The 18,570-nt window shown below is 56.2% G+C and overlaps 1 protein-coding gene across 28 annotated transcripts in view; it reads left to right on the forward strand.

Moving 5' to 3' along the window:
* The window catches only part of CACNA1G (calcium channel, voltage-dependent, T type, alpha 1G subunit), a 61,903-nt gene that overhangs the window by 25,509 nt on the left and 17,824 nt on the right, over positions 1-18,570 (forward strand). For 8 of the 28 annotated variants that reach the window (XM_010842802.1, XM_010842805.1, XM_010842811.1 and 5 more), the window contains exons 11-26: positions 3,540-3,691; positions 4,482-4,667; positions 4,766-4,880; positions 4,961-5,116; positions 7,904-7,972; positions 9,416-9,500; positions 9,583-9,776; positions 10,653-11,084; positions 11,809-11,909; positions 12,109-12,232; positions 13,956-14,024; positions 14,177-14,361; positions 15,121-15,247; positions 16,712-16,837; positions 17,388-17,477; positions 18,274-18,466. In XM_010842802.1, coding sequence (XP_010841104.1) covers positions 3,540-3,691; positions 4,482-4,667; positions 4,766-4,880; positions 4,961-5,116; positions 7,904-7,972; positions 9,416-9,500; positions 9,583-9,776; positions 10,653-11,084; positions 11,809-11,909; positions 12,109-12,232; positions 13,956-14,024; positions 14,177-14,361; positions 15,121-15,247; positions 16,712-16,837; positions 17,388-17,477; positions 18,274-18,466 — 2,404 coding nt within the window. Of the gene's footprint in view, positions 1-3,539; positions 3,692-4,481; positions 4,668-4,765; positions 4,881-4,960; positions 5,117-7,903; positions 7,973-9,415; positions 9,501-9,582; positions 9,777-10,652; positions 11,085-11,808; positions 11,910-12,108; positions 12,233-13,955; positions 14,025-14,176; positions 14,362-15,120; positions 15,248-16,711; positions 16,838-17,387; positions 17,478-18,273; positions 18,488-18,570 lie in introns of all 28 variants that reach the window. The other 20 variants (XM_010842810.1, XM_010842803.1, XM_010842806.1 and 17 more) reach the window with 9 other exon arrangements.

Below are 18,570 nucleotides of genomic sequence, written 5' to 3' on the forward strand. Positions count from 1 at the left end.
GCGCAGAAATGCCCACTGGGCCTTGACCTCCTTGAACAGGAGGGAGGATGCAGTCTAGACCAGAAAAAGGACTTCCTGGCAGCCTGAGGGGCTTGTATGAGTTTGTGCCGGGTCTGGGTGTGTGCGGGGCGGCAGCATGGAGAGGTGTGGAGGCAAGTGCAGGTGGGCCTTTCTAAGCGAGCGATATGACCTCCATCAAGTCACCACATCTCAGAGCCTCAGTCTCCTTGCCGTCAAGGAAGCCTACGTCCCTCCCTTATCTGGTGTGAGCAGGGAGGAAACGGACTTCTGGGAGGAAGGGCTTAGCGGTGCAGGGCCTGTGGACGGTGCTAGTCAGAGTTGGCGTCCTCTCTGCCCCTTTGCAGCTGCAGTGACTGTGATCACGGCTCTGGTCCCTGGGGCAACGGTGTTGCTAAGATTGTGTCTCTGCGTCCTCGTCCTGCATTTGCAGAACATTCCCAGCTTCCGATTTAGTAACTTGGGCAGACCTGGCTGTCTGAGAAAAGAGCGCTTTTTTCCCATGGATCACAGGCAATTCGGGGCCCTGGAAGGGAACAGGAGTTGCCAATAAGTTTGTAGAGCAAGCGAAGGCCGGGGGAGAGTGCCAGCCAGGCCCTCCTTCCTACCTGCTCCTTCAGTCCTGGAGCCTCCTGGCTGGGCAGGCTGGAGCCCCGGCCTCTGCCGCCACCCCTCGAGGAGAGCAGTGACACAGGCCTTCGGGGAGCCTGCACCATCCTTCCGATGAGGCTCTAGGTTGGGGTGCTGGCGGGAGTGTGTGTGTCTGTGTGTATCTATGAGCCCTCAGGTACAGACTGCCGCCAGCCCTGTAGACAACATCAGGAAGCAGTGAGAACACCCCTCTCCCTACACGCCTGGTTGTACTTCACGGATTCACTAGTGAAGTAAATACACGATACCAAAAGCTATCGTGTTTTCACCGTTTTATTAAGTTTTGTCTTTGGTGGCTTTTTTGATGGTTAATTTACGTGCTCTAAACTATACCCATGATATGTGTGTGCCTCAGTTATACTTTCAGACTCGTTCTTTATTAATGCCTCTGCATTCATGTGAAATATAGTTTATATACCTAAGAAGACACTTTACACATTCAGTCCATCCATGTGTCTGGATTCACAGGCCCCTCACCGTCACCTTTGGATCCGGTCTGCCTAGTCTTCTCGGAGTCGGAGTAGGGTGGGATTGGGTCCCACTCCCTGGCTCTGCCCGTCCTGTGACTTCGCACTGGCCGTGCATCATCTTTTGGCCTCTTGTGCTCATCTGCAAGATGTGGAAGGGGGAGGTTGTTGTGTGGATGGTACGCGGTGAGACCCACGGAGTGTCATAGCCGTGTGGCCTGCATCTACCATCTTTATCAAATCCAAGAATGGGCAGCTGGGTAGATGGCGGAGTGACAGAGAGGCGGGTTCACTGACCACAGCCTTCTGACAGACTGGACTTGGGAGCGGAAGCTGGGAGATCCACTTAGTCACGGAGGGGCCTGAGCCCTGGGCTTTAGCTGTCCTGACTGTGGCCCCTTCCCCTGCGCTGTGGTCCTCTGTGACCCCACTTGCCAAGTCAGGTGGCACTGCCCCCACTCACAGTCTGGGGGGCAGAGTCTCACTTGAGATCTGCTGGAGCAACATGACAGTTACTCAGTCTCTGGATAGGTGGCTCTTGGCCCTGCCGGCTGACCCTGGCTCAGCTCCCCAGACCGGTCTCTGGAGAGAATCCATGTGTGGGCTGAAAACGTCTCTCCTTCTGAGAAGCCATTGACCCCTCAAATGCCCCTCACCTGCCAGTCAGACCTCTCCCACTTCTCACCCAGGCTGGCTGCATAGATGGGGACTATTAAGATATATTTGGTGGTACCCAGGGCCTGACTCCATGCTTGGGTGACCTACCTGGGCAGCTGGCCAGATGAGGCAGCTGGGTAAACAGAGGGAAGTGTCTGATGGACTAAGGACTTCACTGGTTATTTATTCAAACTTCTAGAGTAGCTAGTATGCACGTTGGGCTTTGGGGGTGATCAAAACACCTCATCAGGTGGGCAGTAGGCTCCATCGAGCCAATCATATTTCACTCTGCAGCTTCGGTCATCAACCAGGTTGGGCCTCCCTTTCTCCCCTGACATGGCTCATTCCCTGTGCTCAACCCTGTGATGCCTTCCCCTCCTCTCTGCTTGGAGAGACCCCATTCACCCTCAGAGTTCATTTCAAGTGCTGTCTCCCAACTAAGGCTTTCCCAGTGTGTTCCTCACTAACCTTCTCTCCTCTGAACTCCTGGATTTACTATCTGGATAATTTATTTTGGCACCAAAACATCTAAGGCCTCTCGTGGTTATTCAACTGTTTCGTGTGTGTATGATTTGTTTCCAGCTAGACTCTGAACTCCTAGGAGGCAGGGAGCATTGCTGGCATATTTTTGCCTGCCTGGTGGATTATATGGTAGGGACTTAATATTAAGAGGGATGCTCAGTCACTCAGTCATGTCCGATTCTTTGTGACCCCATGGACTATAGCCTGCCAGGCTCCTCTGCCTATGGGATTATCTCAGCAGCAATACTGGAGTGGGTTGCCATTTTCTCCTCCAGGGGATCTTCCCAACCCAGGGATTGAACCTGCATCTCCTGGGGCACCCGCATTGGCAGTCAGATTCTTTTTCACTGAGCCACCATATTAAGAGGGAGGAGGCACTTAATATTCTGTGCTAGAATAGCAAATGAAGTAGAGTTTGTCATTAAGTCTGATGACCTCTCTAGTACGTGTTCGCTGTCCTAATCCCAGACCCTGGCTAGGAGTATTAACTACTTCTAGTGTTTTACATTTGACTAGAGAGATTAAGGATCTTGCTAAAGGTCACACAGTGATTTGACAGGATAGGTTGAGAATTAAGCCAGGTGTCCTAGTCTCAGGGAGCAGCTCCAGGTGCCACCTCATGTGTGACATCTTTCTTGGGGATCTCCCGTCTGCTCATTGGTGTGTTTGTATGTACATGCTTGTTTGTGTGTTTGTGTACACGTGTGTGTGCGCATGTATGCATTTGTGTGTGTTTGTGTGTACGTGTGTGCAGTGTGTGTGTGTCTGGAAGGAAATAATGTTGCCAACAGTTGTCCAAGAGAATGCTGCCAAGTGCACAGAGTAATTGTGGAGAACATGTGACTTCGTGTGTGGCTGTGTGTATGAGGCCTTGGCAGTCACCCTCTGGTGCCCACCAGCAGTAGGAAGTGGGTGGAACCCACAGCATAGGCCTCCAGCGAGCCTGTGGCCCCAGGATCTGAGACTCAGCTGAAAAGAACCAGGGGCTGGGGGCTTTGTGCACTGGCCACCCCTGAGTGCATTTTCTTAAGGACGCTTCTGGGGAGCGTCCTCCCCATTAGCCTGAGCATTCAGCACCCCTACCACCCTCTCCCAACCCCCACCCCACCCCCTGGCTTGCTGTTCCTGCTCCCAGATGTGTAGGAAGGCCAGGTGTTTTTGAGGACTGGGATGAGGGGCTCAGGGACAAGCCTCTGCTACTTCATGGTCCACTCTGTCTTCTAGCCTGAGGAGCTCACCAATGCCCTGGAAATCAGCAACATCGTCTTCACCAGCCTCTTTGCCCTGGAGATGCTGCTGAAGCTGCTAGTATATGGTCCCTTTGGCTACATTAAGAACCCCTACAACATCTTTGATGGCGTCATTGTTGTCATCAGGTATGACTGCCCCTCTGCTGCCTCTTGCCTGAGGAATGCCCTTAGGGTAGCTTGGGGTGAGGAGCCACACACCCTGCTCCTCTGGGCCTGGAATCAGGCCCCACTGACCCAGAGGCCCCCTGCTCCCCTAGCTGGGGATTCTCTGTGCCCCTCGCAGCGCATACCACACTCTCTCTCAGCCCTCCCTTGCTCACACAGAACACGGTCTTCCATCTGCTTTGGCCAGGCTCCTCTGAAATCTCTGCTCTCATTTCCACTCCTTGTCCTTGACCCCATGCAGGTCTGGGGTGGGCAAAGACTAGGGAGTTGGCTTTGGAGAAGAGTTGGAGGAGCTGTAAGGCCCAGCCAGCCGTCCCTGCTTACAAAGTGCTTGGAGACGGTCACACTCGCTGGCAACTTGCTTTAGGGTTTCCAAGACCTTGGGAAAGTGTTCCCCCCGCCACCGCCTCAGGCCCTGGGCCAGAAGAGCTGCTTTATTGCTTTTTGGAATTGGCTTTAGATTTCATTAGAAGAGAACAAAGCAAACATTCCATAACTTGAGGCTGTTGCTTTGGCTGATGGAGGGAGAGGACTGGCCCGGAGGGGAGAGTGGGGAGGGAGGGAGCTGTCACCCTGACCCTTGCCTCTTGGAGCTCCTGCCTAGAGACCCAAGTTTCCCTCAGAGCCCACTTTCTCAGTGCTGGCCAGGCCAGACCCTCAGGTGCTGCTGGTGGGTGGGGTGGGGGGAAGGTGAGCATGCAGAGGCCTCAGGTTCGGGCTCTGGCTCTGCCCCCACCCTCCCCCCTTGCAGCGTGTGGGAGATCGTGGGCCAGCAGGGGGGCGGCCTGTCGGTGCTGCGGACCTTCCGCCTGATGCGGGTGCTGAAGCTGGTGCGCTTCTTGCCGGCGCTGCAGCGGCAGCTCGTGGTGCTCATGAAGACCATGGACAACGTGGCCACCTTCTGCATGCTGCTCATGCTCTTCATCTTCATCTTCAGGTGAGGGCAGGCGCGGCATCCATGCCAGCGGGATGAGGGCCTGAGGGGCAGGGGTTTCTGGGGCCCTGACCCCCATCTCGCGGCTCCTGTGTCTTCAGCATCCTGGGTATGCATCTCTTCGGCTGCAAATTTGCATCTGAGCGGGATGGGGACACGTTGCCGGACCGGAAGAATTTTGACTCCCTGCTCTGGGCCATCGTCACTGTCTTTCAGGTGCAAGGGCAACAGGAGAGGGTGGGCAGGGTGGTGGGGGTGCCCCGGTAAAGGCCCTGACTCCCTTCCTCGGCCCACAGATCCTGACTCAGGAGGACTGGAACAAGGTGCTCTACAACGGAATGGCCTCCACGTCATCCTGGGCTGCCCTTTACTTCATCGCCCTCATGACCTTCGGCAACTATGTGCTCTTCAACCTGCTCGTTGCCATTCTGGTGGAGGGCTTCCAAACGGAGGTAACCCCCTGCCTGCAGCAGTCCACTTCTAGGAGGAATTGGCTGCATTGCTGGAGTGGTGGTGTCCTGGGAGGTTCTGCCCGAAGTGCCCTTCAGACAAGGCTGGGGGACTAGGACTGGGAGGTTCTGAGTTTCGGGCAGCCCCTTGGCACTCGAGAGACAGGGTGGTTGTTGGGGGAAGTATCCCTGGATCCAAGGTGAGCTACTGAGTGGGCTTCCCCAACAAAGTCGGCTAGACTCTACCCCAGGGAGCTGGACAAGATGAGTGTTGGCACACGGACAGCTGGATCCCTGAGCACAGGTGTGCCTGGGGACATCTGGAAGGAACCCATCTGAGTTAAGGGGTGGGGGAAGTTTGCATGCAAATCACCTGGGCTTTGGCTGAGCTGGTGAAGATGGCACCAGCACCCGGGCAGAACTGAGCTGCCCTGGCTGAGAAATGAGCCCAATTAGCTGCGGGCATGGCAGAGATGAGCGTCCTATTTCCAGCCCAGGCTCCATCACTTTCGTCATAGGCAGCATCGTCAATTAATATTGATTTACATTGATCCCACCCTCGCCCTGCCAGGACGCAGTCCCTGCCTGAAGGGCTGCGTACCATTCTGCTCCCTCAGCTCAGCCGCTCTTCCTACCGGAGCCCCAGGCCCAGCCCAGCTTCCTAGCACCTAGCACAGGGCAGGTCGACTCAACCTAGAAATGCTCCAGGTTGGGTGTGGAGAAGCTCTTGGTCCATTTCTCTCCGGGTGACCCGGATGAAAGCTCCCGCTGCGGCCTGGTCTATAAATATCCAGCACACGGTGGAAAAACAAAAGTCTATTTTCTGACTCCTTCCCAGGCTTGCGAGGGAGGGCTGTTCCCTGTGGGCTGGGCTGGATGGTAGGTGCGGGTCTGCCTCTCCCACGCCGGCCTCCTCCCATTGAAGTTCCATAGTTAACCATTGTTGCATTTCCTCCCCACCTTTGGTGATGCCTGGGCCTCTTGATGGGAGGGAGGGACATTGGTACTCTCCCTTGGATGGGACCTTTATTAACCCTCTGTGGCCTAAAGGGTTAAGGAGGTCAGTGTGTTCCATGAGTCAAGAGACTCATGGAGACCCACCGCTTGGCCACTGCTTTTGGCCTGTGGGTGGAGGAGCTGAGTGGGGACAGTGGTCCTTCAGCCTCTTCCAAACCACAGCTACTGACAGCTAAGATTCCTGCAGAAAAATTCCTGTGGAACTCTGTGGAAATGGAAAACATCCCAAGCCTATTTCCCTCCTTCAAGTGGCCATTCAGCCGGCTTGGCAGTCCTGGAGATGCCTGGTACAGGCACCTCTTCCCATCCATAGTCCTTCCAGCAGACACCTTGTTAAACTGAGAGCTGCTGAACTGGCCTGGTTGCTAGGCAGCAACAAAGTCTGCGTGTGGGAATGGAGGGCAGTCTGGCCTTTGGGCCTGGCCTAGTCACTCTGGCCCTCCTGGGGGCTTGTGTCTGTCCCAGCGTGAGGGTTTCCCCAGGGTCTGGGGCCGCACCCTCCTCAACAAGTGCCTAGGAGAGGGTCTCACTCAGGGTGTGATGCTTTGGGTCTGGGGTGGGATGGAGAAAGGATTTCAAGATCAACCTCTTCATGGGGGTGGGCAGCAGCATGGCCCTGAAATGCCCATGTGAGGAACTAGATCAGCTACTCACTATCTATCCTATAAACCCCTGGGTCAGTGCGGAGGTTGGTCACTCGATGCCAGTGACCTGGACACCTGCAGAAGCACCTGCCCTCAACTGCATGGAATTTTCAGAGGCACACTTGTGGCTCTGAGGGAGCCCCCAAATCTGGCAGAATAGGTTGGCTTTTGCTATTGCAATGATCTGCTTTTTTTACAAACGAGGCAACCTACCTCAGTGGAAGCAGTGGCCACCCCCATTTTGTTGGCCGTCATCAGCAAGAGACCTCAAGGGTCACCCCTTGCTGGGCTGGCCACCCTGCCAAGATGTAGGAGAAAGTAGCCTAGGAGTCTGGGCCAGCTGGGTTGTTGACTTCCAACTTGCAGGGGGCAGTGCCCTGAATCCCTGAGCATTTATCATCTGCACACTTAATTGAATGAACAGACAGCAGGCCCTGTGTGAGGCCATTAATTGATATCAAACAACCTCGTAGTCATCACCCTAGTGCTATTTGTCACATCCCATCCCAGTAGGAGCATGCTGATGTGGAAGGCAGAGTTAGGAGTTAGGAGGCCTGTTCTTGTGCCTGGTCTTTGGTCTCCTCCCCGCTCTGTGACTTCCATCCACTCCTCCTTCCCACCCTCCATGCCTGCTGCTTCAGAGCCAGTGAGAGGTGAGCTAGAGACCCAAGTACGAGGCCCAGACGCATCTCTTATTCTCTGTATCACCTGGGGCAGTTTTTTTTTTACTTCAAACCTCAGATGCTTCCTGTAAGATGGTGCTAGCTGTACATCCTTCTCACCTGGGTAAGCTAGAGTTAATGAAGCAGTTTCGTGATGCCTGGCACACCCCCAGTGAATGGTAGCTGTTATTATTAGGATTACTGGGGGCTCAGTCTCCTTCCCTTTCCCTGTTCCCACCTCTGTGGCCTCTGCCCTCACCCTTCAGATTCATTCTGGCTCCAGGACCTGTGGTTGAATTCTGGAAGGCCCTTCTGTCCCCTTTCTTCTCCTCTCTTGCCCCATGTCTCATTCCCCCCATTGCTGGGTTTGCACCCATCCGTTTCTTCCTCCTCTTTCAACATTGCTGCTGTTTGAAAGCCGGGCGCCTGTGACCAGTGCCCATCCCCTGCCTCCCCTCTCCCTGTAGGAAATCAGCAAACGGGAAGATGCGAGTGGACAGTTAAGCTGTATTCAGCTGCCTGTCGACTCCCAGGGGGTAGGTATGCGATCATGAGTCAGCATGCCCCCGGTGCCCCGTGCCCCCCACTCTGCCTCCGTGTCTTGCTTGTGTTCACGCTCAGCTGCTGTGCAACCTGTGGTGGCTGTGGTGGTCCTCGGTGTTGTGAGGTTTGCTTTGATTTTAAGTCCCTTCCCCCTTGAGGACACTGAGGGGAGGGCCTCCTTGCCTCTGCCCTGTTCACCAGCAAAGGGCACAGTCCATCCCATCAGACCAGGGGATGGCAAGAGAAGGAAGGGACTTAGAATCCTCTGTGTGCACGTGTGTGGTGCACCACGTGTGGAGCCTCTGCTGCGGTCCCCGAAGAGTCTGAGTCGTTGGGCCTCGGTGGGGTTGGGATCTCCGCCGTAGACCGAGTGCCCCCATCTCTCTCCTCCTCCTTGCCTTAAGCTCCTGTTGGAGACCCCACAAGTTGCCTCATCTTAGGAGAAGTCTTTGAAGGATGTGGGGGTGGGGGTGCCTCTTGCCAGAATGTACCAGAATTTTCAATCGACTTCTGTGTCTCTGGCCCCTTGGCCACACAGGAGGTCCAGCAGGTGCTCAGGGGCACACTTCTCCTCTGGCCCCACACTGAGCCTGTGCCCTGTTGTCTCCTGCACTGGCACCAGAATTTGGGGCAAAGCCAGGGTTCCCATGGGACTCCATGGTACTGTGCATGCTGAGCAGCCCCCTGGAGATCCCACTTGATAATTAAAGGCCTCGTTAGGGATGTAAACTGAGTTAATGAAAATGATCCCCTGAGATGCCAATTACGCAATATTTATGTCCTTATCAAAAGTAGCAATCAAGTATTTCTTAATAACTTCTTAAGGAGAAGTGTGTAATTACTGGGGAACCTACTGACCTGCTAAGGAGGAAGAAAAAAACTGTCCCAGAGACAGGGAGAGAGGTAAAAATGGGGCCAGGGTAGGAGGTGGGTCTTTGGGAAGAGGGAGGAAAGAAGTAAGAGACCATCCCTTGGGCTGAATGGCTCTGTCTGGGGTCCTTCGATTTCTCTCTGGGGTCCTCGGGTCTGAGGCTCAGGGGAGGGCAGTCATGGAGGGAAATCAGAGGGCACAAGTGGCCTTTGGAATTGAGGCTCTCGTGACCACTTCACTCAGGCCCCCAGCTCCCTCTGACCTGTGCCACCCACCCGCTGGACTATCCCCTGTCTCCTCAGCCCTTCTTGAGCCAGTCCAAGCCAGGAAAGTTGTGCTGTGGGTTCTGGAGAAAGTCCCACCTTCTCTGAGGTGACAGAGGCCCTTGGGAGGCCTAGGCCCCAAGCCTGGGTGGTCTGGTCTGAGCCAGTGCATGCCTCGTGCCGTGGTGGCTGGTTCCTTGTGGCCTCTATGTGGTGTGTGTGTGAAGACAGGGAGACTTTGGTCCATCCCACTAACCCTTGCCGGGTCAGGTTCCTAATAGCCCGCTGTTCTCCCACCCCAGGGAGATGCCACCAAGTCGGAGTCAGAGCCTGATTTCTTCTCGCCCAGCCTGGATGGTGATGGGGACAGGAAGAAGCGCTTGGCCTGTGAGTATCTCTCTGTAGGTACAGGCCCTGGTTCTTGGCCACCCTTGAGTGGACTCAGGGTCTCGCCCTCTCTCCCCTGCAGTGGTGTCTCTGGGAGAGCACCCGGAGCTGCGGAGGAGCTTGTTACCACCGCTCATCATCCACACGGCTGCCACTCCCATGTCATTGCCCAAAAGCTCCAGCAGCGGCCTGGCCGAGGTTCTGGGCCCCCCCTCCCGCCGCACCAGCAGCAGTGGGTCGGCTGAGCCAGGAGCACCTCACGAGATGAAGTCACCGGTAGGGGGTGCAATGGGAGTTGTACAGGGGTCAGGAGGGAAAAGAGGTGCAACTGGCGGGCCCAAAGGGACAGCCTCTGAACCACGGGCTAGACAAGGCCCGGGGTGTTAGTAGGGCTGGTCATCTAGGCAGACACCAGAGCCCTGACCTTGAGGACCAAAGAGCAGTGTTCTAGTTCTACTTCTTCTGTTCCCCAAGTGTCCTTGGGGATAAGACTCAATCTCTGAGACTGCTCTGTAAAATGGGAGGTCCTTACCTCTTTGAGTCCATAGGGTCACAAAGAGCCGGACACGATTGAAGCAACTTAGCATAGCGTAGCATAGCATACCTCCTTAAGGTATGCATACCACCATCTTAATCACCGCAAACCCCATCCGGATACTGATTCTGTGCCAGACACGTTGTAGACATTGCTTATAAGTGTCCTATTAATAAAGGCATGTAATCCTCACAGCAACTCTCTGGTGGGTACCAATATTATCCCCATTTTACAGATGGGGACCTGAGTCTCAGATTTCCAGGGGGAGCTGTGGGAAGCTCCACGCTGAGCAGTTGACGGAGCCAGCATTTTAGTCCAGGCGGTTGGTGTCAGGGCCCATGCTGTCACTGTGATTTTATACTGCCACTCAACCAAACGAGGAATAGGTGCTAAGGTCATATCTCTTTTACAGGTGAGCAACTGAGGCACAGAGAGGTTTAGTGACTTGCCTAAGGTCACACAGCTGGTGTGAATCCCGGCATCCAGGTCTAGGGCCCCTGCTCACACTCCTATAGCGATGTGATGCCAGGAGACTCACGGGAGCCAGGGTGAATGTGAGGGGGTTCGGGGCCATGAAGCTGTGGCTCAGACCAATCTCTCCCCTGTTCACTCCTCAGCCAAGTGTCCGCAGTTCCCCCCACAGCCCCTGGAGTGCAGCAAGCAGCTGGACGAGCAGGCGCTCCAGCAGGAACAGCCTGGGCCGTGCCCCCAGCCTGAAGCGAAGGAGCCCAAGTGGGGAGCGGAGGTCCTTGTTGTCGGGTGAGGGCCGGGAGAGCCAGGATGAGGAGGAGAGCTCGGAAGAGGAGCGCACTAGCCCAGCGGGCAGTGACCGCCACCACAGGGGCTCCCTGGAGAGGGAAGCTAAGAGCTCCTTTGACCTACCGGACACACTGCAGGTTCCCGGGCTGTACCGCACAGCCAGCGGCCGCAGCTCAGCCTCTGAGCACCAGGACTGCAACGGCAATTCGGCCGTGGGACGCCTGAGTCAGGCTGTGCGGCCCGATGACCCCCCGTTGGATGGAGACGATGGTGATGACGAGGGCAACTTGGTGAGGCCCCTGTGGGCACAGTGACCTCTCACCCCTGACTTTGAGTGAGGGGAGCTGTGCCTGACCTGGTGCAGGACTGGATAGCTGCCTCCCAGTTGTTTGGAATTCAGGCAGTTACCATCATGCTCAAGGGATCTCAAGGGGTATCAGCCCTGAAGCCAAGGTCCAAACAGCCCCTTTGTCCCTCCGCCCACCCCCACCAAGCCCCAGAGCCTCATCATGCCTGGGGCTGCAGCTCTGCGTCCTTGTTGGACAAGAATGACTTCAGGCAGATGTGTATGAATCTTTCATGGCCCTCCCCCGTGACTCAGGAAGACCCATCACTCATCTCTCCAAACTGATGCCCTCCTCTGTCCCCCTCTGTTGTATCGACCTCATCACAAGCCTTGATTTCACTCCACTTTTACCCATTCACCTTTCCCCAGCCGTCTCACCACCACCTTTAGCCCTGGGGACGGGGCTCAGGGACCTGGGACCTCAGGGTTAGCACATGAGAAGGGGCAGGTGTCTCCTCATCCCAGGTGTGTCTTTGAACAGACAGCTGTGATGGGGACGGTGTTTGATCATTCCAAGCCCAGTGGGGAGGGAAGGAGGGAAGGCAGGCAGGGGGCTGGGCTGGAGTGGAGAGAGTAGGCTAGGAGTGAGGGCCACGGAGCTACTGAGGAGTGAGGGGTCAGGACCTGGGAGACCTGGCCCCGCTCACTCCCCGGCCATCCTTCTACAGAGCAAAGCAGAACGGCTGAGGGCGTGGATCCGAACCCGGCTCCCTGTCTGCTGCCTGGAGCGAGACTCTTGGTCTGCCTACATCTTCCCTCCTCAGTCAAGGTCAGCACCCCAACCTCTCCTTCTCAAGGGTAATTCTCCTGTGACTCCATCCCAGGGATGCTAGAAGTGTCCCTTGACATGGGGGTGGGTGAGAGCAGGGCCTCGGGCCGGGAGGGCCCAGGATGGGTAGGGCTGGGCAGTGCTGCTCACCGCCATCCCGCCTTACCCCAACTCAGCCTTTGCCTCTGTCTTGGAGCAGGTTCCGCCTCCTGTGTCACCGAATCATCACCCACAAGATGTTTGACCACGTGGTCCTCGTCATCATCTTCCTGAACTGTATCACCATCGCCATGGAGCGCCCCAAGATCGACCCCCACAGCGCTGTGAGTCACTGGGGCTGGCGGCAGTTGCTGAGTGCCTGCTTGGTGCCCTGCCCTCCCGGGTTAGAGGATTTGTACCCATGCAGCGAGCCAGGCAGGCAGGGAGGCCCAGAGAGACGCGGAAGCAAGGAGCCAGGAATCTCCCCGATTCTGACCCTTGCAACTGGCACCCCGGGATGCCTCCTATAGCCTCACCTGTTTCCCTTCTGTGAAAAAGCAGCCGGCTGCTGGGCTTGCTCCTAGCCTGGGCAAAAGGAAGCTTTGCTGCCCCTGGCAGTTTGCAGTGGTGCCTTCCTGTGCGCCAGGGCTTGTGAGGCCTGTATGTGAGTCAGTGAGTATTGCAGGGATGCCAACAGTGAGCCTGGCCCTAGCTGGTCTGAGTGGTCAAGGGTCTCCTTCTCACCGGGACCTGTGCACTGATGGGGAGGCACCCTGCCCAGCTCGCCCCATGGGTGATGCCCCAGAGGGGAGGGAAGCTGTTCTTTGCTCCTCTGGGTCTTGCCAGGTTACAAACAAGTAGCATTTTAGGGGCCTTCGGGGGAGCATTGGTCACTTATGCTTGGCTTTGAACCTGCCATCCTCCTCAGGAGAGGAAAGGCCATGGGTCAGAGTGTGTGGACGCACTCCTTCAGGCCTGGCTTCTTTGGGATGGGCCCGGCCAGTCCTGGGAGCTCTCTCCCCAGGCTGGCATCACAGCCTGTCCCTTCCAGCAATGATCTGAGGCCTAGAAAGGTGGGGGGCTCTGTTTCCCGCCCATGACATCTTGCACCACCAACTTGGAGGCAGACCCTGTTCTCGTTGCTGCCTCCCACACCATTGTTCGGATTTCAATGTTATAGAGCTTCTGTTTCCCATTAGGGTGGGCTCCAGCCAGGTCGGTGGGAAGGGGTGGTGGTGGCGGAGGGAAATGCGCAGTGGAGGGGCCAGCCTGGGAACAGGTGAGAGCCTGTATGCATGCAGTAAGGGTGGCCAGCCACACCGGTCTGCCTCCTGCCTCAGAGCTCGCCGTGGCCAGGTCTCTCCCCCACCGTCCCTCTCAGCCCCTCCATCTCCAGCTCTATCACGTGCTTCTCCCTCTCCCCCGTTTCCCTGTTTCTCACTCTCTCTGACACACTTTACCCGCTGCCTCTCCAGCTCTCTACACCCCTCTCTTGGCCATACAATGATGGAATCAGCTCACAGATATCAGGGGATTGGGCCGCCTTCTTTCCTGCCCGGCCTCACGCTATGCTTGGCATAAATATGGTGCCTGGGGATGCACAGCCTGTACTCAGGCCCCCATCTTGCCCTGCGGCTCGATTTCTGGGGCACACAGCAGGAGAGCAAGTACGTGGAGCAGGGACGAGTAGGATGGAGCATCGAGAGATCAAGCTAAATGCTGCTCCAGTTTTAAGAAAGGAATCAGTGAATAGGGCCTGAGCTCTGGGGCTCAGATGACAGCTCTGTGGTGGGAATCACTTTCCCTCAAGGCAACTCCAGGAGGTAGGGGGCAGGAGTGGGATTGTGCTCAGAGCTCTGAGCGAGTCAAGGGGCTTGACGCTGGCTCCGTGTGTGTGTGTGTGTGTGTGTGTGTGTTTGAGGGACCATGGGAGAGCAGGGAGGAGATTGCATGTTGAGGAGAGTGGGTGGTTGTTCCTAGTTAAACACTGAAGGCAGTTCCTGGTTTCTGCGCGCAGAGCAGACCTGGTGGGTCCCGGTGGCAATACCTGCCTGCTCTCTTTTACAGGAACGAATTTTCCTGACCCTCTCCAATTACATCTTCACCGCAGTCTTTCTGGCTGAGATGACAGTGAAGGTGATGGGGAGGGGACGGTCAGCATTGGATGGGAGCCATCTGGTTCCCGGCTGTGGGGGGGAGGGCAGGGGAGAGGCTGGGCCACAGAGCGGGCAGGGCTGAGGACTGGCTGCAGGGAGGAGGCAGTGTTGGTGACGCAGGGGCATCCCCAGGTGGTGGCGCTGGGCTGGTGTTTTGGGGAGCAGGCCTACCTGCGTAGCAGCTGGAACGTGCTGGACGGGCTGCTGGTGCTCATCTCCATCATCGACATCCTGGTGTCCATGGTCTCCGACAGCGGCACCAAGATCCTGGGCATGCTGAGGGTGCTGCGGCTGCTGCGGACCCTGCGCCCGCTCAGGTGCAGGCACACCCTGACGGCCAGCGCCCCATCTGCCCCTGCCTCCGGCCTGTGACTCCACTGCGAACCCTGCCTCCCGCCCCCGGCATCACTTCTCACTTGGTTTAGCCATGGCCCCGGTGGTCTCCCTCCACAGGCACCTCCCTCAGGGACCCCCTCACGTGACACCCTCCAACAGGGCACGCCGTACAAGGGCCCATATGGCAGGAGGGCCGTACAGGACCCTCATGCCCTTCAGCTGCAGCTCTCCCTGTGTGGAACCCTCAGGGGCAAAACTTGAGTCTCCCTGTGAAGTGACAGACTGTTTGCTGCTTCCCTGCTTTCTCCCCCATCCCAGGGACTACCCACCAGGAAACACTTCCAGCAATGGATCTGCACTGTTAGAGACCCTCCCCAATCAGACAGTCACCCTGAACCCCAACTGAGAGTCAGAAATTTCCATGGGTGGGGACATGGATGAGGCAGATATTGACTGACCAGTGAGGTTTTCCTGACTGTGATAATCCGTCTCCCTGCCTGCCTTCTACATGCTCCACACAATTCTGCATCCCTGGGTTGAGTCACCACCCAAACCCCATCCTAGAGGTCTAGGTGTGGGGGTGGGTGGGGGTCTCTGCACCGTGAGCCCAGAAAGCCAACCTCTTCCCTCCACTAGAGCCCAGGATGGGGACCAGTGAGCCAAGATGGGAGGGGGTGGCAAGCAGGGCAAGGGAATGTCTGAGCCGGGAACCCCTCTTACCCGCCTCCCTTTCTCCCCAGGGTAATCAGCCGGGCACAGGGGCTGAAGCTGGTGGTGGAAACGCTGATGTCCTCGCTGAAGCCCATTGGCAACATTGTGGTCATCTGTTGTGCCTTCTTCATCATATTTGGCATCCTAGGGGTGCAGGTTTGTGGGGGTCCAGGGCCAGCTATCAGCAGAAACCTGAGGAGTGGCCTTCCTCTTGGCCTGGATGCTGTGGCTCCAGGAGCTGCTGCCACCTTTACCCTAGAAAAGCCTTGAAGCCAAAGGCCCTCAGGCTCCTTTGCCTCCTGGGCATTTTGCAGAAAACTGGGAGCCTGGCAGAGGCCCGCAAGGGGAGAGGGCCTTGAGGGGCTTCTGACCAGTGCCGCATAGGCTGCTGTTCTGCCCTCTCATGCACTGCTCTGAGTGCAGACGCTGACCTTGGCCTGCAGTCTGCTCAGGGGTCCCCTCCCTTCCTTCCCTACTGGAGCCAGTAGGCTGCAGGCCAGGCCTGGGGATCCAGGGCCCAGACAGCTGGGCCAGGTTAGCAGTGAGCTGGCAGGCAGGCGGGTGCAGACCCCAGACGACGCAGTAAGTGGGGGCTGCTGGGGAAACTTGGCCTCTGGCCCAGGGAGGGAACTTGGCTTTGGAGGAAAAAGAAAGGGAGCTGCCTACAGGATTTAGCAGGCACCTCCGGGAGCCAGGGGAACCCGTTCATCTCTCTCCTCCAGATTACCCCTCCTCGCTCCAGGCTCCAGACATTTCAGCTATAGCATAGACGGCTGGCTGTTGGGCCAGAGGGAGCTTCTGGTTGGCTGTCCCCCTCCTTGTCCCCTCCTTTGGCTTCCTGGGGTCTCCATTCTGCCTTGGGCAGGGGAGGTCTTCTTGGGTTTCCTCAAATTCTCTGGCTCCAGAGATCAGGCCAGAATACATTTGCTAAGACTGTGTGGTGCCTCTCTGCACACGCGGTGCCCCTTCCACTTCTTACTTCGGGCCTACTTAGGCTCCCTGGTCCTCCTGTCCCTCAGTCCCTTCCCCACAGTCATAGCCTGGTCCGTTCTAGGGTGAGGGTGAGCTTTCCAGTCAGAAGGACCTGAGTTTGAGCCCCCTTTTCGCCACCTTCTGGTTGTATAAACTTAGTGAGTGAATTTGCATCTCCGAGCCTCAGTTTTCCTCATCTCGTGAGTGGAATCCATATACCTTGCCTGCCCCCACCATTAAACCAGATCTCTCGGCCCTCCTGCAGTGTGTCTGATTCAGTGGGTCTGGGGTGGTCCTGAGAATTTGTATTTCCAGCACGTTCCTGGATGATGCTGATGCTGCTGTCCAAGGACCCCACTTGGAGAATCACTGGCCTCCCCCTTCGTAGGAAATGAATGACTGTCCCCTCCTTTCACCCTTTCCCAGTCCCCTCCCCTAGGACCTTCCCTTCCTCTCCAGGGACTCTGCTCCGAGGAGCTGGAGGAAGGGATGCCTGCAGGGGAGTTCACTGTCCATATGTCTCTGACTTGACCGAGCACCTGGCCCTCACCTAGGGTGTACCTGGAGCTCTTAGGCCCCAGGGCTGGTCTGGGCTTCCTGTGCTCACAGCTCACTGCTTTCTGTGTCTCTGGTTATGTGTGTGTTCAGCTCTTCAAAGGGAAGTTCTTTGTGTGCCAGGGCGAGGACACCAGGAACATCACAAACAAGTCTGACTGTGCTGAGGCCAGTTACCGGTGGGTCCGGCACAAATACAACTTTGACAACCTCGGCCAGGTGAGTCCCAGGCTCTAAGGTGGAGGTGGGAGAGGTGGCAGGAGTCTGGGGAGGATGCAAGTCCATGCTTAATGATGCATGCTGGGCAGTTGGCTCACCTGCTTCATCATGAGTGAATGGGTCCTAGCGGGCTCTCCGTGCAGTGAGATGATGTATTTCTTTAGCACGGTACAAGATGCAGGTGTATTGTCAAGGTGATTCTTTTTCTCATTCCACATTCATAGAAACAGAAACGTAGAAAATGAAATAGCTCGCTCAGTTTTGCTGGTTTATTTCCCTGCCCCACTCTGGTTTGGTTTCTGGATTTCCAGAACTCTGGGGCCCGTTGCTCTACCTGGCTGAGGTTTCTCCCATGGCTCTTCCGGCTTCATAGCAGCCATGGAGCCCTGGGACAGAGAACTCTCATGGAGCCTGGAGTGTGACTCCAGGCTAACCTCTGAAGGCCTAGGGTCCCCCAAGCTATCACCAGGAGGTGCTCTGGGGGTCACTGGTGGGTGTCTTGGCTATACACCCTAGGTTTCAAATGGTCCTTTCCTCCCCTTCCCCCCAGGCCCTAATGTCCCTGTTCGTGCTGGCCTCTAAGGATGGCTGGGTGGATATCATGTATGATGGGCTGGATGCTGTCGGCGTGGACCAGCAGGTAGGGCTGAGGTGGGCAGTTTCCATCTCTGAACTCAGGTCACTCACGATGGGTCAGCTCCAGGTGTGATGCGTGCAGGCAGCGGTTAGAAAGACAGCAAAGCAGGTTGGCAAAATGCCATCCAAGAGGCATTACGTCTTAATATCAGAGGCTGTAACTGGTGGCCTGAGGACAAATGTGGGCTTGCTTTATTGGCTTGCAACACATTTAAATTTTTAAATTAGTGATAAACAATTAAACAGCTTCCCTGGTAGCTTACATGGTGAAGGATCTGCCTGCCAGGCGGGAGACCCAGGTTCATTCCCTAGGTTGGGAAGATCCCCTGGAGAAGGGCACGGCAACCTACTCCAATATTCTTGCCTGGAGAATTCCATGGACAGAGGAACCTGGCGGGCTACAGTCCATGGAGTCAAAACAGTCAGACATGGCTGAGTGACTAACACTACCATTAAACAATTAAAAATTGACAAGTTTCACATGAAAAATCCAGATTTGGGTCTGCTCAAGTCCAAAGATCTGGAAACACTGGACTTGCATTCCCTAAGGGCAGGAGTCGACTGCAACAAAGAAGCAACTCCCCACCTTTTGGATAAAATATCCACTGTCTACTTGGCCACAGTCCCCAAACCTCTCTACCGGCTAACACCAAATGCATACCATTCATTGACATCCCCTGATGGATCTGTGTATAACTGAGTATGCAGGCCCTGTCTTAAGCAACCCAGGCTGGGGGGCAGCACCTGTGACAGTTACCCTCAGGCTAATATCTTCACTTGTCCTTCCTGCTCCCCACCAGCCCATCATGAACCACAACCCCTGGATGCTGCTGTACTTCATCTCGTTCCTGCTCATCGTGGCCTTCTTTGTCCTGAACATGTTCGTTGGTGTGGTGGTGGAGAACTTCCACAAGTGTCGGCAGCACCAGGAGGAAGAGGAGGCCCGGCGGCGGGAGGAGAAGCGTCTACGGAGACTGGAGAAAAAGAGAAGGAGTAAGGAGAAGCAGATGGCTGGTCGGTAGTCTTTCCACATCTCTCTGAGCCATACTTGGCCTTGGCCTTGCGACTGTCGGGGCCAGGGGCTGGGGCTGGGGGGG

This window comes from Bison bison, unplaced genomic scaffold (genome assembly GCF_000754665.1).
Source record: "Bison bison bison isolate TAMUID 2011002044 unplaced genomic scaffold, Bison_UMD1.0 scf7180017864180, whole genome shotgun sequence".
NCBI lineage: Eukaryota > Metazoa > Chordata > Mammalia > Artiodactyla > Bovidae > Bison > Bison bison.